General features: G+C 35.6%; 1 protein-coding gene across 4 annotated transcripts; it reads right to left on the bottom strand.

Moving 5' to 3' along the window:
* Positions 1-713: 713 nt before the first annotated feature.
* Positions 714-20,457, bottom strand: LOC140762182 (sterol 3-beta-glucosyltransferase UGT80A2). Of its 4 annotated transcripts, XR_012104705.1 has the most exons (15): positions 20,305-20,457; positions 15,757-15,944; positions 14,181-14,423; positions 9,787-9,898; positions 9,507-9,677; positions 7,920-7,983; positions 7,730-7,787; positions 7,122-7,299; positions 6,713-6,843; positions 4,576-4,678; positions 4,392-4,468; positions 4,062-4,138; positions 2,948-2,995; positions 2,671-2,820; positions 998-1,137 (listed from the first exon to the last, which is right to left on the bottom strand). XR_012104705.1 is itself a non-coding variant. In XM_073099812.1 (14 exons), the coding sequence occupies exons 1-14, from the start codon at positions 20,366-20,368 to the stop codon at positions 958-960; spliced, it is 1,767 nt and encodes a 588-aa protein (XP_072955913.1). In that variant the 5' UTR covers positions 20,369-20,457; the 3' UTR covers positions 714-957. The 4 variants fall into 4 exon arrangements, 2 of the variants coding, with proteins under 2 accessions (XP_072955913.1, XP_072955914.1); XM_073099812.1 differs by lacking the exon at positions 4,062-4,138 and having other exon boundaries at positions 714-1,137; XM_073099813.1 differs by lacking the exon at positions 4,062-4,138 and having other exon boundaries at positions 714-1,137; positions 15,757-15,931; positions 20,305-20,431.
* Positions 20,458-26,252: the final 5,795 nt, after the last annotated feature.

Genomic DNA, 26,252 nt, shown 5'->3' with positions numbered 1-26,252 from the left:
TGCATAATTAATGAGAGTATTTCAGGGCACACCAATGGGTCTATCCCTGGTTAAACTTATTCAAACTAAATGTACAATAATTCATGCCCCACCCTCTAGAATAATTTTTTTTTTCTTTTTGGTTAGATCACCGACCACTACAATTTGCTCACTGTAGCATTACTTCAGTAGCAATCACTATTGTATCACATGTAAAGAAACGGAAACGAACCTTTGGTGGTTGTTCATCGTATATAGCTTCTGTTTGCACATACCGTGCATGATGCTAAAGCTCAGACACCCATTTCTTTTCCTGAAATCGCTCCATTGGTACGTACCAGCAACGTTCCTGTCTACAATCAAATGATATCCACAACATATGCCAGCTCTTGTATCAGAAGAAGAATTCATACTTCAGACATCCTCAGCAGAGAACTGTAGAGAAACTACAGCATCTCTGAAGGTGGCAGTTTCACTACTGAACAGATGCTTAATTTTGAGAAAATATTAGACAAGTGCATTAAATTCGTTTAGGAATGACAAAAGACATGCTTCAGTACTGTAAGACAAATTAAATTAAATATGCTGCATGAGAGCTACGGAAAAAGCTCTTAATTCTGCAAGTTCGCTTGGTTACATATAGGAAAGTTACACAAAATCAACGAAATTACCTGACTTCGGAGGTAGCAACCACATGGCAATTGAACAAGGAAGACCAACTGATAACCATTCAATTGCAAACCTAATAATTTTTCCTTCAGATCCGAAAGGACTAAGATTTAGAGTAAAATGATACATGACATAAAAATAAGGGCACCAGCGTGCTAACCTATTTTCTCATTTCATGCCAAATTACAGCTCTAAATATAAAAATAAAAATGACAACATTATATCGTACAGTCAAAATAAATTGCTTCTTTTTGGGCCTCAAAGAATGATATGTAATGGGTGCTCACAAGAAAAGGTTAAGTGTGAGAATCAGGAACAGCCAAAACAATTTTTTAAAGGGCCTAGAAGGGGAGATATGAAGCTCGACGACGCTGGAGAAGCTTGAGCTGGCAATTTCGGGGGAAGATGTTTCAGAAATGCTTTTACTGCTCCGGTCACTCCATCTTCAGACTCCATGGCCTTAGCCAGCTCGACAGCCCTTTCCTTCACCTGAGAATGATAAAAGTTTGCAACTAAAAAGACAAAAAAGCACCAGTACCTTTTGAAGATAGTGGTAAGCCAAATTTAAAACCAAAACATCAAAAAGCAAAATATTCCTCATTGGAGGAGTTCACATATATGTCAATTACGAGCCTTGTGGTCCATACAATTAAGACACTTAGATCTCCACATAGTACTACATGAAAAATAAAATTCGTGTTCCTTTTCTGGGGAATAGAGTGGAAAATAGTGGCATAAAAGTTAAACATGAATCTCCTATAGGTGCCAATTTCCAACCCGCTAGCAGTGAACCAGTGAACCGGGTGTTTGCAGGTTGGAACAAACTCAGGAAAGAATCTCACTACCTTAGGACTCCACTTGCATAAAAATGAGAAGGAAAATACATCACGTCAACTCTGAATGCAATTCTTCTCATTTGTAAATAAATTGGCATGGAACATCCTCATATTCTTCCAGGAAATGATAGCAAAATTTCAGGTATCAGCCAAAAATCTAGGAAGCATTTTCCATCCAAACCAAACTTCATTTCTTTTTTCTAAATCACTTAGAGACAACAATAGTCAAGAAATCCAACAGTAACAACACAAACAACTATACATTGGGAATTTTAAAAATTTCCCTTGGATAGTTGGAGTAGCAGGACATTTGCCGCTTGGTGATTGTAATGACATTCTGGGAAACAATTGCAAGAATAAATGATTAGCCACTACAAGAGAAAATGATAGGGCTTGAGGCTCATTTTCTTGTACTATTAGAGGAGGAAATAAGAAGATGCTGTTCAAAGGAAGAAACCTAGTCAAATGATTGTGTAATAAGGCAGCTCAAAAAGGCTTCTAATTCTCTAATAATCGTTCTACTCTCTACAGATTATAATGAACGTGACAGATGAGTCACTTGTTCGACAGCAGGTAAGTCATTCCAGAATGGAGAAGCAGAAAAAGTAAGCCCTAAGTTTAAATTTTGGTTACAGATAAGAGAGGGTATGCAAAATGAGAACAAAATTCCCCAATTACGGCCTGGCATAAGGTGAAAGAACATCACGGTAGTGTTTCAACAAACTATATAGGTAATGTATTTGAAAGATCCTTGGAAGTTGGTGCACATTTTTAGGACATATGGCCAGGATAACTATGTGAGTTGATATTCGAGGTCGCACTTTCATCTTGCTGTTGCACATATATCATCAAAATTTTCTAGTTTGTAATACCACCATTTACCTGACACCATAATAGCTTAAGAAAATAACAAGCCACTATGAACCACGTTTATCTGAGACAAACAATAGTAACAATAACAACAATAGCAACACTAACATTAACAACAATAATGGTCTGAAAGAACAACAATTCCTTACTGCTACAAAGTAGAGACATTTTATTTGTATCTATTTCTAAAGGAACCAAGTTAGAAGTAAACAGAGTAAGTACTAGGTAACAGAGCTCATATGATGCGACAATGCAAACAAGTACAAATTTCCAAACTAAGGGGACCATTTCTCCAAATTCCTAAACTAACATTTACCTTTGGATCCATCATGAATTTTATTGCATCAATCAACTTTTGCAACGAGAACTGATCAATAGGTATCGGTGGAGGCCCTAACCCCCTACTGTTCACTTGGTCACCCCAGAACGGTTGATCACCAAAGAATGGTACGATAGTTGTTGGACACTGCATAACAGAAAAGAATATCATTGCAAAACTACTTATAGTAAAATGTGAGAAGTGAAAACAAGCTAGTCTACATGGATACACCCAGACTAGCCCTAGTCTACAGGGGCACATAGTGAGAGATTACCGCTGCCTTAAGGCCAGCAGCAGTTGTTCCAGCACCACCATGATGCACCTGAGAAGAGTAAACTGAGTTAGCCTATAAGCACATGATTCAAGTCTAAGAAAAAAAAAAATCTGACAATGAGGGCATAAAATTATTTTACAAGTTCAAATCAGATATAGCTATTGGGTGGGTACATAATTCAAACATTAAATTTCTACTATGGAAGATATGCGGTTCCTATTTCATGAAGGGTAAATATGCAAATGAGCACTTAAGAAAACGGATATATGTGAAAAAACCTCTATGTTTCTTGTTTCCACTGTATAAATCTTATTCAACTCTTAATCTCAACCAAAGTACCATGATGTATTTGAGCTCTTTCAATATTTTACTTCTGCTTGACATTTTGCCGACACCTTCTGGTCAGAGGAAAATTCTAATATTATTATGTATCGTAACCTCATTCCTATATCTCATTTTGGAACTCTTCTATTTGTCCCAACTTGAATGTAAAGACTATAGTGTTCGTAATTCTCATGCAATTGCTCGAGACAAGAACAAGGATAGATACTATATTTTTAATAAGACTATAAAAGTCCTGATCCATAGCAATCCCATGCTTTTACTACAAAAGTAACAACCCGGAATCTGAGGAAGGATCAACTAACAAGAACCATAGAATTCCATCTCTCAGTAGACTAATAGAAAATAACTGTAATGGTAATAGAAGAAAATTTGGAATAAAGCTATAATCTTTTCTGCATAGATCATTCCCATCCTCTTCGAAAGCGCTTGTACGAGAACTCTATTTCAAGCAGCAAGAAGAGAATGAGTCACTCAGACAAAAATCATAATATATGTCAGCAAAGCTGTGTCCATGACTTCATGTACTACAAGATCATTATACAATCAGGAACTGTAGACGGTTGTCATCAGAGATTGAAAAAATAATAGCTAATGCAAATTTGCAAATAATTGCTTTTGACTATTAATGTAATCAGCAAAACAGTGGTTTGGTTGGATAAATGCAAGTACTTCTGGATATGTGTCCTTGCTAAAACTGAAAAGATATTCCTAGTGATACTACAGGGAATATAATATAAAAAGTTAGGAATTATGTAGAGCAGGTTGGCACCTATAATTGTTTGCACACAAGCAGCTCCAAGGATTTATTTGAGATACATACTCTTCTATGCTGACTGCGCACTTGTTCTACAGTGTGTAAAACAAGATACTTACATCAGCCAAAAGATGTTCAATTATTGGTAGTGTGAAACTACCATTAAAATCATAACACGTGGAGTGAATTATTGCAACTGAAATTGTTTTTTTTTTAAAAAAGCTAGCTCTATTTTCTCAGGAGCTTTAAATTTTCTCAAGCATTGTTCCACATGTAGGAGTACAAATGGAAGAACTACGTATTTACTCAATAGCATCTTTTTGAAGGAACATATCAAATCCTTACCACTGCCTTACACTGCAAAAAGAGCCAGTCATGGGGAATATTGTCCAGCAGATATACAAAATCCTTGGGTTCTGCCACTGGCAAACTACCTTCAGTCAATGATGTGACAAGAATTGTGCATGCCAAAAAACAGAAGACACCTATAAAATAGTTCCTATGACAAGTCAGGAAACCAAAAGCTTACAATTCCCAAGACCACCCCATCCCTTGTTAATGACGCCTCTCTGTCCAGTGATTTCAAGTGCATCCACAATGATTTTAGTCATTTTTTCTGGCTCTTGCACAGGCTATGGTATCACCAAAAATATTGAAGAGATTGTCAATTATGGCAATATGAAAATATTACATCAAAATGTCACATAGAAACTAAAACTAGAGCAGAAAAAGAGTAAGATCAAGATCTTGGACATCAATATCTCACATTATCAGAAAGCATGTGCATAACAAAACATTAAAATTCAAATAATAATTTGTGACTCCACACTTGTCAAAAACTCCGAATAACAAGGTTAGGTTCATTTTCTCTATTCAAGATGTAAATTATTCAAGAATACAGTGTCTGGAGGTTGAAAGTAACTGATAAAAATTGCATATTCTCAAGTACTTAGCTGATGTTTCACTACCTTCAAATGCACTTGCAACCTCATATCATGTGCATATCATGTTATTGTTTTGCGTACATAGTTGCAGAATAATGTGCAGCTATCACTAAATTTGAGCATCTCGACACAGCCAATTTGGCCTAACATGAGTTGCAGGCTTCCTCTCTGGCCACTCATTAATATCCACTTAATCAGGGCCTTCCGTTTCTTCTAGCAATATTTAACTACAGATAAGATTTCTGTAAAAGAATAATCCAGAAAACAACATTGTTGCACTTCAAGCTGCATAAATGCTCAGGATACCAATCACAAGAGATTATTTTTTGGCTTCAATCAAGGTATAAACACAACTTTCAGTTGTTAAAGATAAGTATTATGCAGATTGCCAACATAAGATGAATCAAAGAGTAATCACATAAGAGATCCTAAAGTTGCTAATCCACTAAATACACATGATTAGCAAAAGGATTGAGTTGATAAAAAGAACATTCCAATACAGCTAAACAGCAACTAAAGCAATCAATTAAGAAAACAAAATTAGATGTCGATGAATGTCAGTCTGATGGCCTGGCAAAGAATACTGCATGAACTTGTTAAAGCAATTCTCCAGTGGGTTGGAAGTAGAGAATTTAGGTATCCTGCATGGGCCCGTGCTACTGGACAATACCCTACAACCAGCCACATGCACCTTGAGGTTCCAATCCCTTATCAACAATGGCAGATTTCCTTTGTAGTTTATGCAACAAGGCATTGTAAGTGATAGAGGGGCCTTGTTGCTCCAATCCATTGAGATTGAGCTTTCTGTTGCACAAATTCATCCCTCCCACATCTGTCTGCCTGTAGAAAGGTTCACATTGACCCTAAAGGCACACAACTTCAATACTTGGTGAGAAGAATAAACTCACTAAGATAAAAAGCTCAATTTTTTTGAGCGACTTGGGCAAGAAGAACAAGTAGACCTACGGTACGTCGGGTTATGTGCCGTCAAAAGAACCATCATTGCCTACATTGGCATGCACTGTTGCAGGAGAAGTTTGTGTCAAAGGGCCATCAATCGCTGCTTCGATTATTAGAAAATCTGCAACACTCTTGAGGTCAAGCTTGGGGCAAAGAAATTGACCTCTTTTAAGATTCTAACCTTAGGAAGTATGATTAGCTTGATATTAAACTTCTATGAGTAAAATTTAGTATGTTTTCTTAGAAAAAAATTAAATCTTTTTTAGTAATTCCCATTGCAGGTTCTTATACCATATTTTGAGTATGATTGTGTGCTTGAATTCTATAGGAACATATTATGAAATCTTTTAAGTAGTTATAAATTTGCTGCTAGAGAGACCTGCTTGTTCTTTTATAGAGCTCTCTGTGAAACTCGGAATTTCACTCATGAAAAAGTCTCAAAGTGTTTAATTGTTCCTTCATTTATTTGGAACCATGTTTAAGTTAAACTGTTAGAGGAACCCTATTATGGAGTAGGTTGATTTAGGACAAGTCCAGATGTTATCTAGAGAAAACTTTTGGATGAACTACTAGAAGTATGTTTCCTGATTCTTAAAATTCTCCTGAGTCCTGATTCACTGTTTCTCCCCTTGACAAAGCTTTGCAACATAACATTGACACTACAAAAGACTGCAGCAAGTGGAAGTAACATCACAGTACACAAGTATATAATCTGTCATGTAGGGCAATCGTAAACATGTAATAACAGATAACTGTACTTACAAGGCTACCAAATCCAATATAAACAGGCTTATCACCAGCTTTGAGCCATTCCACAAGTGATTCAGGAGGTTCATAGTTGGACGCAAGATCAAGGAAACAAAATCCGACAACATCAATCTTAGGACCCCAATCTGCAAACTAAAAAAAATCTCTTTACGGATGAAATAAGCAACATAATAATCTATTGAGGAAGGCAAGTAAAAGAAAGAAAAAAAAAGGAGTCCTACAAATATGTAATAAAGTACATTGCTACATGCATAACAAAGTTGTGAATATGGAAATCAATATAACAATAGACTTGCTTCCAATTTGCTAACATTGAGAGTACTTCTCTAAATGCATGCATTTAAATTTCTACATTTATGGAAATCTAATCAAGCCAAAGCATGAGAACACAAGTGATAGAGACCTTTTGGTTTGGGAACAAGATGAGGGCTCCAAATATATCCATGAGGTATGTCATTGGCTGAACCCTGTGCACCACTTAGGTAAGTGACAGGTCGCAGCCTCAACTTTTTCTTTCTAAAATCATTTATCATGTCCCGTATCCCAAGCCAAATCATAGAATCAACAATTTGGTACGAAAGCTGCAGAAATGACACAATTCATCAGATAATAAGAAAGAAGACGAGAAACATACTTTAATGCAGATATAAAAAAAGAAATAGAATAAAGCTTTTTGAACATTCATAATAAGATCAAAGGTATAGGAATGCAATATTAACTCATTGCATATAGTATTAAAAATATCTAAACAGTGAAACACTGGAGAAAAACATGACAACGGGACAATCTGTGAGATAAAAACTTTTTGCACTATGAATGCCATCCATTTTTCTAAAACTACTGGTTGCATGATGCACAAGACTAAGATGAAGTTGTACAAAAAGAATGAGGGCACTGAACAAAGCAGAGTTATAATAGCTTAATCTGTAGCAAACACAAGGTGACGTCTGCGTTTGTCAATAAAGAGATCAAATTAATTTTTTTGACAGATAGCAGCCAAAATTAACTCACTCTATATCCAGCTGATTGCTTGACACGCGAAAGAGGATGAGGGAATTCACTAGTTGGCCTGACAATAATAGAAAGACTCACATGACTTGACACTTTCATCAATAGGTTAGAAAAATGCTGGACAAGAATGAATGGGAAAAGAAAGAAGAGAGAAGACAAATATAAAAATAAATAGAGAAGAGAGACACACGTCCATGGCATTGTAAAAAATATGTGAATTGGTACATTTAGTGCCTCCGCCACATGTGTATGTCCTGAAAAAACATTGGCCCAGGTCAGTAATCAGATCAAGAACCATCAATTGTGCATAAAAGAACTACAGTCTGTTCCATGAATCAAGAAAAACTGAAACATCAGAAGAATCATATGTTCCCCAATAATCCAGGAATTTGAAGGGCAGTTCACATGAGCTGACCAATTACACAAGTCAAAATTTTGTTAATTTACTAGTATATGAATGTTGCCAGAAAAGGATGAGTAAACCAATCAAGCGATGCCCACGAATAGATATCAATTGAAAGGAGTTACAGGATCATGCCACTAATTGTGAGATAAGCTCGTAAACAGAAATCATGTAAATGAAGCCGATAGAGGTGAAATCATATGTCAAGTAAATGAAAGTTAGCATGTATTTGCATACCAACAGAATTGAACCCTTGAGAGGCTACATAGACTGGCATCAACATCATGCCTATATCAGTCTAGAATTCCCAATTATTGTCATAAATTTTGGCAAATCTGAGCACTAGAACAGCATGTTACACTGAGGAGAAATATGACAGCTGAAATTAATTATATTGCAACAAGTTCATTGGTAGTATGCCAACTGGAACGATGCCTGCAAGAAAGAACATCTAGGGAAAAGACAACAACAGCATGGACAACAATTTGAGTTGCTGGCAATATGCCAAAAAATAACAAGACCCTATAAGCATGTCTTCTTTAAATAAGGCCACAACAAGGAGAAATTTTGTAAGACAGTATATCTGTTTTATCTTCCACAAGCATGTGAGGGTACCATGAATACTCTAGGCAAATATAAAAAATCATCACGATCATCCAAGACAACAGCCCAAAGTTAAAAAGCTTTGACAGAAAATAACGAACTTTTACAACTGCTTCCATAGATTGATCCACAAATTTCCAGACAAAGAAATATTAGGGAAGAGATTAGCTTGCCAAGAAGACAGGGAAACCTCTGGAACAAGAGCCCAGGAGTTTTGAATAAATGGAGTGCTAGTATCTCTGAAGCACAAGCAAGCCGAAAGGTAAAACAAAAGGTAGCTGGGTCAAAATAAACGATCCAATTTAAAGACCTAAATGATAAATGGGAACTTTCATTTCACACCTTGCCATGTTGACTTTATTCTCATAGCACTCTTTCTATTTTTAGATGAGTCCTGCATTTTTGTTTGAAAAAAGAACCTGCTTTGAGTTGATTAAAACAAAACTTATCACCTTCTTTGCTTGGCACCTATGGTGAAAGAGCATTTTTATTGTTATCAACTAGCAGGTAAACATATACTCATTAAATGCAGGAAAAGTACTTACAGTTCTATTGGAAAAATATTTTACAAGTTTGAGGCAATGTTATGATAATGTCGTGCACAGATTCTCCGATGCCCAAATTGCTCAATGAAAATATAAAAGGGGCATTGCTTAACCAGGTTAAAAAGTAATGAGATAATTCAACAACTGAAAATAATTTCCCCAAAAATAAACTCAACTGAAATAAAGATTTAAGCCTTCTAAAACATGAATTTACTTATGTTCTAACCATATGCTGGTGGATTGGCAATTATGGCATCTGCTCTGAACGAAATACCAGTATCAACATCTGGATCCCTGCAGGCTGGAAGCAAGGAAAATATGATATCCTTGATCTGCTTTCGTTGAATAGGAATTTCTGATGGAGCTGAAGGTAAAAATCCTTTGTTCTTGACCATGTCTGCTCAAATTACCAAGCCCGTACTGTCAATAAAGCTTCAGTAAAACACAGGGTTCTTAATAAGCCCTTAGTAAGACACAAACATTATGAGTCTATGTAGTTCACATACATTCGGCAAGAATTTTTGGATCTCCACCCAAAGGGTAAAACTCCAGTCCTGCAGTCAATACAAACTCCTTGAAGTTTGCGTGAGTTGCTAGTCTAACACGATGCCCATAATCCTGCAAGAAAGACAATAATGAACGCAAAATGATATTTGCTCAGCCAGCTACAAAATCAATAAACTCAATGTATCCCAGAGTCACTTCATCAATGAGCAACACTCATCCAAACTTCAGAGGGGCTCAAATGAACAACCACATAAGTTCGTAAAAATAAGCCTGTCAACATTACAACCCTGTACAGTATGTACATGACAATGAATTCAACAAATAAAAGACGCATCTTATAAAACAGATAGAGAGGGAAATTCAAATAATGAGGCATCATGTTGATGGCAATGCATAATAGGAACTACTAATAAGCCACAAAATCAACAGCATATCATATTTTTGTAAGGATAATGATCTATTGAATCGAACAATATTGTTAACTTTCGCAGCAAAGTTCTATCAACATCACTGTGAGAAACAGAAGATTTCTGAAACCAGGTTCAATTTAATCACACTTTGTACTTTGTTTCACTTAGAAATGAAAAAAAAAATGCCACTATTACAATCGACTTCTTTTTGGGCCAACGATCTTAATCACTATAAGACAAAGATGTTGAGTTCCTTATTCTTAATGTCTTGCGAAATTTTCATGGAAGAATCCTATACACGGAAATAAAAAAGGTTCCACAAGCTTTCATGTCAATATTTTGATTATAAGTTAATATCGTGCCAATACCTATCACAGTTCGCACATGCCATTGGCACAGGGCTAGTGCCAGTGCCAACGGAATGCATTGACATGGCTTGGACACAACTAATTCATTTCCTAATATTTTTATTCCATTTCATGTTTTAAAAGAACTTTTGGGCATATATAAGTAGTAATATTTAATTGTACATACTGAAACTCATGGACATGAAATAGTTTACTTCACATTTTAGTACATAAAGTGACAGCTTATATTCATGAAAACTGTCACTCAAAACTAAATTACAGTACTCATACTTAAGCAAATTATAGTTTTGATTGTCTGGAAAAACTTTAAAAAAATATATAGACTATCTGGATCACAACAATGCTTAAGCAAATTAATAGGATAAACACTTTCCCAATAGGTATAGTTAAATGTGTGGATAAGAGTTTTTCCCAACCAAATTAGAAATTTCATGGGAATATTGAATCCTGTATAGCACATCTCTCTATCTTCTACCCTTTCTTCAACTCCGAGAGAGCCAATACCGACAGATAAATATGGAAGAGAGTGAAAAAAGCTGCCTCTTTAACTTCTATGTAAAAAGGATAATAAGAAGAGTTGAACTGGTTTTGCTGCAGGACAAGCACAATTTGATAGAGAATCAAATGCTTGAAAAAAAAAACATTCACAAAGAAAAAGCTTCATAGATAAAAAATGAAAGTATGATATAACTAGTCCAGTGAAATAGAGGTTTTAATTCCAAAAAAAAAAAAAAGGACTCAGAAATCCTTAAAAAATCCTTGATATCTGATTGAGGTTTTGAATTGTTACTTTTGTTGACTACACTGAAGTTCACCACTTATTTTCACTGCAATCCTTTAGCTAGCTAGAGTCCTAGCAAGGGCGTAACATTTTTTTTAATACTTTGGTGATTTTGATACTTCTTATTCATACTTTAGTTCTCCAATGAAGAAATGTAACATTTCATCCAATAACAAACACTATAAATTACAACTCAATACATGCAAACTATGCTATATCCAATATGTTTTCTATGTAAAATGACCTTAACTTAAAAGTTATGATATGATCTGTATGAAGTATTTGAAGGTGAAACACAATTCTATTATATTTACTGTCAATTTATTGTTTTAAGAAATTTCGATCAAATAAGTGAAGCAATAGACAGAGGACAAAAGCATCAAACTATGTGTTAAAATATAATGAAATGCTCTAGGTCGTTTTATTTCTCCTTTAACAAATTTTCTGAATTTTTAAGACACCTAGAGAAGAAACTTAAATGGAAATCAAAATCAAACCAAAATAGGTTGATTTTTCCAACCTTCCTAAGTAAAAAAGCCAAACATAATCTCCTACTTCATGAAGGTCATTTTTCATTGCAATTAATTTTAAGATAAGCTTTAAAAAGTTAATATAAGGGAAGGGAGAGTAATTTAACTAAAACATAAGATCAGAAGATGTAAACAAGCATTGTCCACGTAAGATGCCTGGCTAATAGTAATATAGTGTTACTCTAAATTTCTATTTATTGGCTGGGATTAAAAGAATTAACAGTACTGAGGTAAAGAGTTTAAATAATAAAGAAAAAAAATTAAGGTACTAAAAATATAAATCTAAAATTTAAAGTTAGTGGGCAATGTCAATTATCAACATATGTTGCAAAGTTTGAGTTATATTATACTAGCAAACCACAAGGGCCCGTTTAGTAAAATGAGGACTTATCTTAGAAAAGGAAATTTTTATCCCAATTTCTTGTTGGATGTCTGGTTGCAAAAAGGAGTAGAGCAAGGATAAAAATACCAGGATAAAATGGTGTTTAGTTGTGATAGTTGGAAAAAGAGAAAATAATAATCAAACTGACCTTATTCCATTTTCCTATTTTTGTAAATAGATATTTTATTTCTTTTTTTCGAAAAAGATAGGAAATAGGTATCAAATTAAATATAATTTGTCCTTTTATTTTACAGCTATATATTACCGTATCATGATTATTTTTAGAATTTCTAGATAAAGAATAGTTTATCTTAATTCATCATAATTTACACAATATAGCATCACAAAGACATGTAATATTAGAACATTTTCACTACAAACATATTCTAATATATTATATGGTTAGATACATCTTACCACTTTGTACTTATGCCCAAAATTACTTTATCTCGTGTACTTCAAAAAATCTTAAATCAGTCTCTATACCTATAACTAAAGTGTGACCATTAGTTTTTTTGTCAAAGTTAACTGAGTACAAACATATTCTAATATATTATAGGGTTAAATACAGCTTACTACTTTGTACTTATGCCTAAAATTACTTTATCTCGTGTACTTAAAAAAGTTTCAAATTAGCCTCTATATCTATAACTAAAGTGTGACCATTAGTTTTTTTCAAAGTTAACTAAGCGTCATGACTATTTTGGTCATTTAGTGATACTATCTCAATAACTTGCATGTCTTGTCTAACAAACATGATGGAGTATTTTGATCATTTTCGCGCAGTTAAAAACTAACAGTCTTACTTAATTATAAGTACAGAAACTAATTTGAGACTTTTTAAAGGGTGGCAAAATATATTATAATAGTAACATTACAATTTGGTAATTAATAATTATATTATAGTCAAATTACAATTCAATAGTATATTCTAAATTTCCAATATATTATAGCAACTACAAATGTATATCATAGTCCCATAACAATTCAATAATTTGGCATTTTGGGAAGGGTAATTTGATAATTTAGAGTGTTGAAGAAATGGGTGACATATCCCAATTTCCTTACCTAACAAAAAGTTGAAAAAAAAATATCAAGATAAGTGGGATTTACACCGTTTTCTTATTCCATTTTCTGATCCCTTGTTTGGTAAGGGTTTTCTGAAATAAAAGGGGTTTATCCCAAATAACCCACAACTTTCTTTTACTAGGTTTGCAAAAATTACAATTAGTAATAAGGAACCTTTACATATCCTTCTTCTCAAGGTTTTTCACTTGTGACTTTGTGAATGCCACGTAGAACAATTTCAAAACTAAAGGCAACACCTCAAAGTCACAAGGCTAGCATATATACAGGTAAGAACTTTTGCTATGTTATACTACTTTCAAATTCAAAATATATGATTAAGAATGCTGAAATTATCTGATTATCAATATGACAATCATTAATATTATAAAAAAATTATTTACGAAGATAGATAGTAGACCACTAGGGAGTTCAGTGGAAAAAGAAAATTTCAATGCAATTTCCCAATTGTCCTAGTAATGAACCCAAATTTATGAACCTACAAAAAATATTCGTTCACTCCAAGTAAGCTAAAATTTCATTCAAATAGGATACTAGACTATGTTACGCAAATCTAGTTTCAGTATAATAATTTCAAGAATATGAAGTGCCCCCATTGACCTTGTCAAGAATGAGGAGAAGAGGAGGCAACTCACACACTCAAAAGTTTGTTTCCAAATGTTTGATTGAGAAGATTAAATAAAAACGAGAATGCATGTCATCCTAAAACTTGTGTTGAAGAGAGTAATGCAGACAACACTAATATACTAATAATACAAGTGAGTTTTTGAAAAAGATAGCAAGTAGTAAACAATTAAGACATACTGTTAGCAATCTTAAAATAAGAATAAGCTAACCTGTAAACGTTTTCCAATAGCAACAAATGGTTGCACATCTCCTCTTGTACCAACAATAAGTATAACAATTTGCATGGGAGGCCTATCCTGCGGGTCTGTTGAGTCTAGTGATTCTTCATCAGCTGCTTCGACGTAAACATCCTCAGGACCAACATCAATTGATGCAGGTTCTAGATTGCTTGGAACATCAACAACTACAGTACCATCATCTTTCACCGTAGCAATTCGGTTCAACATTTTCCTCTGCAGCATTTAAGAGAAAACAGAAGGATTTTTTTAAGTGTGTCACAAACTGTACATACATTTACTTCTTGCAGGAAGGGAAAGAGCAAGAAGAAAAGTCATCCCAAGAAAAAAAAGAAAAAGAAGAAAAGTGTAAGAACATAGCTACTGCAAAAGATACAGGACAAAAGAAACTTAAAATCAGAAGAAAAAGAAAGCATTTAAAGAGGGCGAAGGACTGATCAAGATGATCATCAGGATGGGAGAAACTTCATACAGAGGTGTAAGCTAAATTTTAAATACAGCATTTACAAAGTAGTCTTCAAAAAAAAAAAAGGTGTACTGCATACTGTTAGTCACATATAGTTCCGGCACAAAGCAGAAGAGCCTGATGCAAAATTTTCATGTAGAAAGCAGATGAAGCTTGCACCAATAAGAAAAAGATTTCCTATACTAGGTTTATAGTGGGTGAAATATGAATGAAGTTAAAGTAAAATTGGCAGACTATCAGCAAAGACAATTCTACTCAAAAGGCATAGGCATCCTGAGATAGTCTACGAGTATTGATAATTGACTATTGACTACTGTGTAATGTAAGAGAGTGTGCCTCTTATTTATTCGGGACATTGGAGAGCCTAAATTCCAGCTGAACAATTAATTCATCTGTAGTTGGATAAGGAAATCATTATTTCCTCGGGAACCTCCAAAAGGTCTCTCAAATGGGCCATGCCACCTATTACGTCCTAGTTTCAATCATACAAATCTCAAAGTACAACAATGTTTTGTTTGTCGGAGCTGCTGTTAATCTTAATGTTGAACTTTCATTCTGACCTCAATGACTCATATTCCTGTGCTTACAATTCATTTACCCACTAAAAGCTATTTTAAGCCCTAAAAATGCTTAATATCTATTTTAGGTGGGTAAAGAATGTGTGATTGTACCAGCAACACACGAACGAATACCGACTAACTCGACTTGGCAAGGCATGCCCTACCTTGCCTTTGGCATACTGACATAGTCTTGGTACATCCTCTGCCACTAGAACGACAATCCTTGTTTATATTTATGTGTGATTTAATATATATATATATATATATATATATATATATATATATATATATATATTTGTGTGTGTGCATGCGTGCGCGTGCATTAAGACATAGATGTACTTCTGCAAATATAATAATTTCTAAAATGGCCCAAAAGCATGTATGAATTATTGTTAGTTGTTAAGAGTTATCAATCCTTCATATCCGCAAGTCAAGCAATAACCAACATGAGATAGAAAAGCAAGTCAAATGAATACCATCAATCAAATAAATCACAATTTTCGGAAAAAATAAGGATTCAAACCTTCTTTTTAGCAGAAATCTTATCATCAAATAGTTGGGCTGCAGGGTCATCATGTGGACTACATTGTCTACGCCTCTCAGTTCTCGATCTTTCCAGAGTTGATGGACCAGCACATGTCTCAGATGTTTCAATACTATTTCTTCCTCCTGGCATGGTATTTGCCCTAGGAAGATTTCTGTCATTTACCACTAAAAAAACGAGGTTTCAAAAGCTGCACCAGTACCATCGAACAAATCACTCTTTTAAACAACTACAGAATTGACCTGTTCCTTATTGCAATTTTTTCGCAATCAAGATAAAAACACACCACATTGATGATATTTAACTTTTACACAATATTAAAAAGTGATATATAGGTTTACAGATCTTAAATGCAGGGAAATGAAAGATAACACAACCACTACTTAATTCTCTTTGTAACAAGATAAACTAATAAAGAATCACTACTGAAATTTATAATAGATAACTAAATAAATATATACACTGCATTCCTATCAAAAGAACAATATCACTAAGTCTAAAATTCACTTGCCTAACACCAATTTCTAGTGTATATTACCAATTTCTAGATGCCTAATACTGCATTCCTTTCATACCTACCAAATAGTCTAATAAATTTAGCAGTTTTCTCTCTCTAGTCTAAAATTCACTTGCCTAACACCAATTTCTAGATGTTGATGATGAAAAATATCACTAAGTCTTCTATTGAAACCTATCATTCTTCTTGTATTGAAAGTTTAGTACAAATGGCCATTATTTAGAACTCAGCAACCTACCAATATTCTTCTATTGAAACTATAACTATGGACTCACCAATCAAGGAAGTACTTTCAAACTTAGCAGTCTAATTGGAAACAGCAGAATCAAAATATCTGCTTCAAAAAACTTATTTGGACCCTACAACATTCTTTAAAATTTAAATAAAAATGAATATTCTAACTTCTGCTTAAGTGTTAGGCTGCATTAACCATGTGCATAGTCCAATTATCTTACCTAATCATCTCTATGAATTTCTTCTCCCTAACTGATATATTGGGAATCAATAGCCAATCAGAATTGTGAAATGAGCATCTTAATGGTTAACAACAACACATGTTGCCACCTTTCTTCTTTAGTTAATTAATCAAACCCTTACTCTGCTACAGTATTAAGTGTTAATAACTATAACAGTGAAGAAACTAAAAAGCGAAGAAAGCTGATGGTAAAAAGGAGAAAGAGGAGAAAGGGTAGGAAAAGAAAAAACCTCGGCAGCATTTCACTCTTGGCAGCCAAACTGGGATGTGGCCATCGAGATTGAAAAGGGAAGAAAGAGAAGAAGAAAAGGGGGGTACCTTAGTTTGCTCGCTTGCTGGTGTCGATTTCTTGCCCGCTCGGAGAGATCAAGAGAGGGAGGCCAGAGACGACGAGGGAGGTCAAGGGAGGTCGAGGGAGGGAAGCAATCAAAAGTTAAGGCTCCAAGAGTGAGAAGAGTGAAAACTATTAGGTTAGTTTTCTTAAATGGTAAATGGGTTAACGGATACTGAAAATCCAAACATATGTCCAAAATCCAGATCTATTGCTATTGCGAGCTGACTCACAAAAACATTTAGAAGGTCGCTCGGCCCTCTATACGCCTTAGTGGTCCACCACGTGATTTAAAGGCCCGCCAAGTATGCCCAGACGGCTTGGCTGCCAAGTGGAGGCCGCCATCATTATTTGCGGGGCAGTTGGCGTGCCGCCCCGGCATGGACACTTTTTAAAATACTAGTTTTACTAAAAAAGAATTAAGTTGTTTCAAGAATTACATTAAGTTTAAACTAAATCCAATGCTCCGACCAATTAACATCTTTGAAGATTTCACAAAACCACTCTAAGTCTGATTTTTTTCACAATGGTCTGAAGCTGAAGCTGAATAAGATTATGTTTATTTCAATACAAAAGGGTGACAGAAGAAAATATTGTCACTCCAAAAACTAATAAACCTGCATTTATTTTTTCATCCTCAACCTTCGAGACTGACAATTCCCTCCCCTTCTCCAAACTTCGATTTGGATTTTTTATATAGAAATCTAAGATCAATGATAGAACATCCTACTAGCATCATATATAACTAGTTCCTTAGTTCAGACCAAAGAAGTAATGTATGAGATCAACAATAGAACAACATCCATTTCATATCTAACTAGACCTTGGTTCCAACTTCCGATCAAAGAAGTAACACCACTCCATTATTATCAAATTGGCTACAATCTTATTTCATTCATGAGGACCCACCATTTGCCCTTGGCAATAGAGCACTCGATCACTAAGCTATTAGGCACTCTTTCAATGGTGGTTGCTACTAGCACACCTCCTGATAGTCTTTGCACCCTTACCACCTTTGTAGACCCTTTTCACCAATGCTTCAAAAGCAAGTGAAACTAAGGCTATATAACATATTCTAACAATTAAGATTCGATTAAATTAGGGAGACTAGCTAATAAGTGAATAAGCTACAAGGCCGATAGAAGAGGCAGTGACAAACGGACAAAAGAAAGAGGGATCAAAAGAGCGGCATAGAGTCCAATTCAACCCTTCCATAGAATATACAATAGGCAGAACTCTATGCATATTAGGTAAATACTAAATAGAACGTGATTGACTGAAATCAAATTAGTCTTAGATTGGAATAATACTTAATACATAAGGTGGGATAAAGATATATAAAGATAGGTATCATATAGCATGACTCACATATAAAGACCAATGGGAATTAGTTTTCATTTTTTTAGATGTATTTTTTTAAATAGTTAGATTTGATTTTAGAGTGTCTAATTAAGTTAAAACTCCTAAAATTTAAAAGATTTGATTGTTAATTTATTTTCAAGTAAATTTGTTAGAATTTGATTGTTTTTTAAGTTAAAAGAGTCCTAGCTTAGTTACATATTTGATAAAAATTTGAACAAGATCAATTTGTGATTTAACGTAATCTCTCATCTCTATATAGAGGTGATGGGAATTCCGAAAAGAAAGAAGAAGAAAAAGAATGTAAATTTGAGAAATAATATTTTAGTGGAGGATTCCACATTTATTTCTCTTCCCCGTTTCCTCTCTTTTCTCCGACTATTTCTTTTCTCTTTTGTAGTGGAAGCCACGCTTCTTTATCCCTCAAAATCTGTGGATTTAATTTTTTTCTTTTCCCCAAGGATTAGTGAATTATCTTCTATCTTTTCTATCTATTTAACCATACTAGTATGAAAATAGTATTTGGAGGCAGATAAAGAGATTCTTAGAGACCTTATCTTTTCTCATTAGGGGTAGATCTAGATACCTCCTTATCTTTTTCTTATCATCATGTTTCTTCATCCCTAGGCTACATCAAAGACTAAAGAGAACATAACCATATTGTCAATTCGGCTTACCATGTGGCCCTTTCGAGCCTCTCAACATCACCAGCATCTCTAGTACCCTCCACATGACAATCCATACCACCTTCCTCATCAAAAACCCTGATTGTCATTGGTGTAAGGGCACATCTTGCATCATTTTCTACACCTAGGAGCAAGCCACTGCTATTTCTCTCACACACAATGACGGGTATTGTCGGTGCACACCACTGCCTCTAATGGGAGCACTGCATGGTGGCAAGACGACATGATGTCGCTGATCCACGAAGAGTCAGGGCCAATGAAGAGCACAAGATGACCAAGATGCTACCTGATCCAGCGTCCACAAGTTCAAGATCATGCTCAGGCTGACATGGGACAGGCTCAAGGTTGATACAACGAAGTATACGAGGATGAAGGACAGGCATACACACTCACCTTCCCATCTGTCACTCTCACTATCGATCCAACCTCCCTCTTCCACTCGCACTCTCTCTGCTTTCCTAGACAATTTCCTATCAAAAAACAGACATTCCTAACAAATATGCCTGAAGGATCATGTATTTAAGTTTCCTTACCCCTAAAAGCTAAGTTTCTTTTAAATTTTAAGTGCGGCAAAACAACCAACTACATGAGAAAATCAAAGGGGAAAAAATAAGTTCCATCAAAATTGAACCTTTTCAATTAGAACATAATGACTCCTTAGTAACCTCTCTTTCGACAGATCCTCCAAGAATTCAAGCATAAAACTATACCACAAAAATAAAACGAAACGTCTAACTAGACAAGTTAGTACGTCACCAAATTTCGTATCAGAGAACTTCGTCATAAAGTAAATGTCAGACCTTCCAATGTGCTCTCTGCAATTAACTTATTCTAACTAACCTTAGAACATCATCGGAACTCATCCAAAAAAGGAATAGAAACAGATCAATTCCCCCAACTAATTACAACTTGCCTAAACTTCTCAGCGAAGCCCTACAAAATTAATCTCACTAGATCCCCACTTCCCTCCAAAATAAATAAACAAATAAACTAAAAAAAAAAAACCATCACAATCGACAACCTCCGGCATCATATCTCAGCAGAACAAAGCTAAAATCTCCTGAAGAACAATACAACTAGAGAGAAACAACCAAAAATATCGAGCCCCAAGGCATGAATTCAGCAACCAAGAGATGACTAGAGAGAAGAAATCACCCACCGGGAGGCGACGAGGCGGATCCGTCGTCGTTGCTATCCTCCATCCCACTACTGTTCTCCGCCATCCTCCCAATAGAGAGAGAGAGAGAGAGAGAGAGAGAGAGAGAGTAAGAAGAGGCGAATAAGAAAATGGAAAACAAAAGGAAAGAGTGACGCGACGAGAGCCTGGCAGTCGGTTGTAAGGTCAGAATTCCCCATTCGCCGTTACGACATCGCATACGATGCCTGAAGACACGTGGCGCCCTCCCTTCGCGCCAGCTTTGCGCAGAATATAGTTTATATGAAGATATTATCTCTGCCGTCCATGTTGTTAAATGGAGGAATTCGGACGGTCGATATATCACTTGTATAGGTGTTAATCTATACATTAAGGTTAGATTTGATATGCTCTTTGAGAACGTGCGTCGGGTTGCGGTTCGAGGACCATCTTTTTATTTATTTCTTTCTTTTTTGTAAAAAAAGACCATCTTTTTGGACAGCGGAGAAGCGGTGAAGGCGCCGTTTCGGAAAAGAACCTTAAAAAATGGGACTTTTATTGCAACCATTTTGACGGGCTACTGAGATCTTGCCACGTCGTAGATTGTTGAAAGTTTGGTAACAGTATTGATAAGTTTCAATCTTAGGAATTTAATGGTCTAAATTATATAGTGATTTGGTAAACGATTGGATTCTGAGACGGTTGCTCCACTTGGAAGACAGGAATCTAGATCTATATAATTATTAGCTTGTTCGAATTGTATAATATTATCATGAGCGACGTATATGGGATTTTGCAATTTAAATGGATTTCATTCTTAGATTTGCAATAATACAATTAAGTGACGAGAGGTGAGCCGATTAGATTAAGTTGAGTCAAAAAGATAACTTAGCACAGCAAATTTGATTTGACCCGCTATAATCTACTCTTATAATGGTTTATTTATCATCATTGAATGAACTTCGGTTAGTAAATTTCTTCTCGTTCTTTTTTATTCCGAATCGTCTCTCTCGTAACACAGAGGTGTTAATTATAACCGTTTATTTTCTTAGAAGTAGATCTAGAAACCTTAACTCTATCTCTAAACTCTAGCCACCATTTTCCTCTACGAGCCACTCATTCGTAGGGTTGACACACACCCCTCCACCACCATCCACAGTTATCCACCACCCGTCGATGACTGTCAAAATGTCAGTATATCTATTTCTATCCAATTTCGATCATTCTCTACTATTTTAATCATATATTTTTATTTCGATCTCGAAATCACTTCATTCTAAAGCTACTTGATTTGAGACTCATGAGACTAACACATAAAAAAAATTTTAAATTTTCCTACAAATAGATCTGTTCAGATCTAGTTAATAATAGTGGTATTAGAACATCGTTCCTCGATTAGTAGTGAACATGCGATCCAAAGCAAATCCGAGGGAGATCGCTACCATGGAGGACTAAGAATTCATCTTCATCCCTAAAGAAGCTTCCCTAATGTCACCACCACTACCAACGACTGCTGTCGATAAACCACCCGTGAGGGTGAAGTGTTACCTGAATCAACTGGAGGCTTTGAATGATCTAACGACAAAAGCCACAAATTCCATTATGGAGAACACCAAACAGCTCGACAAGGCATTGCAAACCTTGATAGAGGCCATCCTGACCCATCACCATCGCCCAATGCCGCCGACCATGGTGAATCCGACCCACCCATGAGAAGAAAATCTTCCCTACTCGAGATGGAAGCTAGAGCCCAAAACTCTAGTTTTCGATCAGCGATGATACACACCCTCCAACCCAAATTACCATCGCCACACTCTTCCTTGGGACTTTCGCACCTGAGCCATAGTTATTGTTCACACCAGCGCCAGTCAAAAGACCGTCGTTGACAGCCTTCCACACTACAACAAGCCCGTGGCTGATAGCCTCAGGTCCAACACTTCTATCATCATCGACGGCCATGGCTAGCTTCCTCTATCAAATTGCCAGTCAATTGTGGAAACTATAATAGTCGGCAAACCGTCGGGTGGCTGAACTCGACGGCCACCTTCCCTTCTACTGTGTTCAAGCCATACCATGTTAGTGGCTTCCTCGGGGCTTTCCACCATCGCAGTTCCATTGCAATAAGGCCTTGAGCATCATCCACAGTCATCAAGAGTTGGCAGGATTGCCGAAGACGCGTCGTGGTTTCCTATGCAGCAAGACGAGTTTGAGCTTAAAAATCTCCTACCATCTCCACTCGTCGTGAGGACTCGCTGGTCACTAGCTATTGTCGGCTAGGGACCCTGCCCAACCACCACTGAGGCTACAACAATCTGTAGTGGCACCCCAGGATAAAGAAAAATTTTTGGCGTTAAGGTTATGATTAGGGCAAGTGGATGGAAGGGAGGCATCTCGAGGCAGGTTAATTTTTTGCGAATCGGCTCGACCACTTTGTGCAACTTAGTTTTAGACCTAGGAACATGACTTTGGACCTGAGGATAATTGGTGGAGTGACCCAATTGGCCCAGTTAGCTAACTAAGCCAGACCTACATGTAGCCCGAGCCCAACACAAGCTAAACCTATGGGCTTATGATCCACATGACCAACAACTACTGTGAGATCGTCCAGCTTACTGTGATGGACAACATTTGGGAATTTAAGATCAAACTAGCAAGCAATTTTTCATATACCATGACATGCTCAACTATTAGAAGGTCAAGCTTGCATTATTTCACTTGTAGGGCATGGCGATTAAGTGGTACTAATCTGTAGAGCGGGTTTGACCATACAAGTCTTGCCATCTTTCACAGATGTGATCTATGCTCGATTCTGTCCGACCTAGTATGAGAACTTCTAGGCCATATTGACTAAGCTGATTCAATCAACAATAGTTCGAGCTTACTATGAGGAGTTCGAATGGATTTATAACCGGGTCACCAACTAGTCAGACTCGACCCTAAAGAGCACATCTATTAGTGGGTTCAAGCTTAACATTTAAGCTAAGGTCAAGATCCCGAGGCCCGCTACTTTTGATGAGGTCTTCTCACTTGCGATTCTGATAGAGATCCAATTTGCATCAGCTGAACCAGATCCACAAGGAAGAGAGAAGAAAGACGACCTAAACCTAGGGTCCACTAGAGGCTACATCTACCTTGGCCTAGCCCACACAAATGACCTAGCAAAACTGACAACAGATCATCCATCGATTTGTGCCAAATAATTTGGAAGACCATAGGAAGAAGGGCTTGCGCTTCTATCGTAATGACCGCTTTACCCTGGTCACAAGTGCAAGTGTGCGTCAACGGACTCAATTATGTTCTTAGGTGGTCTTAAAAAAATGAACCCAAATCCTTCGACTAGCACAAGAGGCTATACAATTACAACAACGTGAAAAACTAGTCAATCCGACCAAGAGGGGTACGTTAGTTAGATTGTCCCGAGTTAAGTCTAATAAATTAATTTGTTTATTTCTTTTAAATTCATATTAAAGCGGATAATTTGCACACATAACCTTTAGTACATTTTTTTATCATGCTTTTATCGTTTAATCGTAGCGGTTTATTTTCCTAGGAGTAGATCTAATCTAAAAACACTAACTCTATCTTCAAACCCTAGCCACAATCCACCCATTCATAGAGTCGACCGCTACATTCTTATGGCCATCCACAACTTGCCGACAACCGCCGCAATGTTGGTATTACAATTTTTCCAATTTTGAACCTTCTCTACTATTTTAGTTATATCTTTTCACTCCGAGCTCGGAATCACTTTATTCTAAAGTCATTAGATCTAAGACTCAAAAGACTAAAACTCTTAAAAATTTCAAAAATTTCTTAAAAACAAATTGGTCCAAATCTAGTTTATAGTATTTAGATTCACCAAATATGTAAATTATGTGTCTATCATATTAAAATATATATTATAGATGTACTCGATTTTATGTACTAAATTAAAAAATTAAATGTAATTAAATTACAAATGCCCGGCACAAACTTATTTCCTTCCCTTAGAGTTAATACTAATATGGATATTTGTCGAATTTTTACTATTACTAATAGTAATACATTACTAGTATTATGTCTAAATATCGGTAACTAATTGCCAGACATGTTCAAAGATGACATATAGACACAAATACCTGAACAAATTTAGCTGCTTTAAATGACCAATTTGGCACTAAAAGTTTATTTTGTACCAGTGAAATTATCAAGACTAGTTGGCAAGTTTATAAATCTAACAACTACTCAATTCTGATTTAGTTTATGCAATCTCCCAGAATTTCTCATATGGAAACAGTTTATGCATCTAAAGATCATCTAGATATTTATGCATTTTCTGATGCTAACTGGGATGGTTGTTCTTGTGATCATAGATCAGTAGAGGGTGATTATACCTTTCTAAGTAGCAATCTAATGACATGGAAGTCAAAAGAAGCATAATGTTGTTGCTCAATCAGGTGCAGAAAACTAAGTATAGAGCTATGTCACATGCTACATGTTAATTAATATAGTTAAAGATATTTATAATTGAGCTTAAATTCTCTATAGCAAGACTAATGAAGAAGTTTGGTGGTAATTAATCTTCCATTCACATTGCAAATAATTCAATATTTCATTTTCTGCAAGAAAAAAAAGTCAATAAAAATATTTGTACTGCTTATTTGAAAAGTGAAGATCAATTTACAGACATAATCACCAAATAAATAGATAAAATCAGTTACAATTAATATTCTTTTTATTTATACCATAACTAACTAATTGTTCCTTCCAACTACTCACAGGAATGGTGTCATCAAGCACCACTACCTCAACTTGTTCATGATCATGATCTGCAACATTGGATGCTTCTTATATCTTATAATTTATTCTTTTATAAAATAAATGCAGGTGAGTGTGGAGAAACATTTGATCTCTGTCAAAAGAAAAATAAAAATTAAATCAGGGCACTTCTTTTTCTTGGTTGATCTTATTGTTCAATTTTTATTCCTTATTCCTTATTAATGTGAGGGTTGTTTACCGATATTGTATACCTAATTGTGTATGATTTATCTTTCTCTCTTTTGTGATTCGATAAATACCGTTCATGCATACAAAGAAAACTCAAAATCATTAGTGTAGTTTTTTTGGATTCAATCTCAGTGGTGACATCTGATTCTTCACTATTTTATTGGGTGTTTGACTCTCCTTAAAATGCCCTCAACCAAAAAAAAAATCCTATTAGATGAATTATATAAAGGATATATCATGTCTTTGTTTAACTAATGTAGAACTTTTTTAGCCTTTTGATACAACAGAATTTTAATTTTAGTATTTTAAAATATATTTTCATAGAAGATATTCTTTCCGTTAATACTCAAACGATTAAAAGATCTCATAATAAATGAGTATATTCGAGTTCAAATTCTAATAACATTCTTAGGACTAAAACTTCCAAAATATATGAGTAAGCTAGGACATTCGAGTTCCCAAACTAAGGCAAGTGACATTTCCATAAGCTCCCACTTTCACAAAAAAGATGATGAAAGGATTATTATTGCCTAACAGAAAGAATTAGCTAATCTAGAGTGCTAACATAAATGATATCCTATGGCATTAATTATGCATGATATATTGCTGTATGGTAAACAAAGTTGTTGAGCTCTTTGTTCGATTGCTACAAAGTTATCAAATACTGGGGAGTTATAAGGGTTGCTTTTTAACGAGAGATTTAAGGCCAGTAGGTGCTCTCTCTCTCTCTCTCAGATCTACCAAGATGCATGAAGGATCCAATATTGAGTTGTGAGATCTGACGAAAGAAATGGGACAGCAGGAATGAAGGAGGGGGGGGACAGTTTGTTAGCTGTTGCAGAGCCAGCCAAAGATTTGGTCACTAGCTCCTGTGTTGTTTGCTGGCACTGGACAAAAGATATGGTTGAATCTTAAGACCATAAACAGCTCATCTCGTGTGTACTGCATTGCTCTGCTACATGTATAGAACCAAGAATAAAGTTGTC

Source organism: Typha angustifolia, chromosome 7 (genome assembly GCF_048772165.1).
Source record: "Typha angustifolia cultivar Huaian chromosome 7, ASM4877216v1, whole genome shotgun sequence".
NCBI lineage: Eukaryota > Viridiplantae > Streptophyta > Magnoliopsida > Poales > Typhaceae > Typha > Typha angustifolia.
Note: the sequence above shows the minus strand (reverse complement) of the source record. Positions and strands in the feature narration are given on the sequence as shown.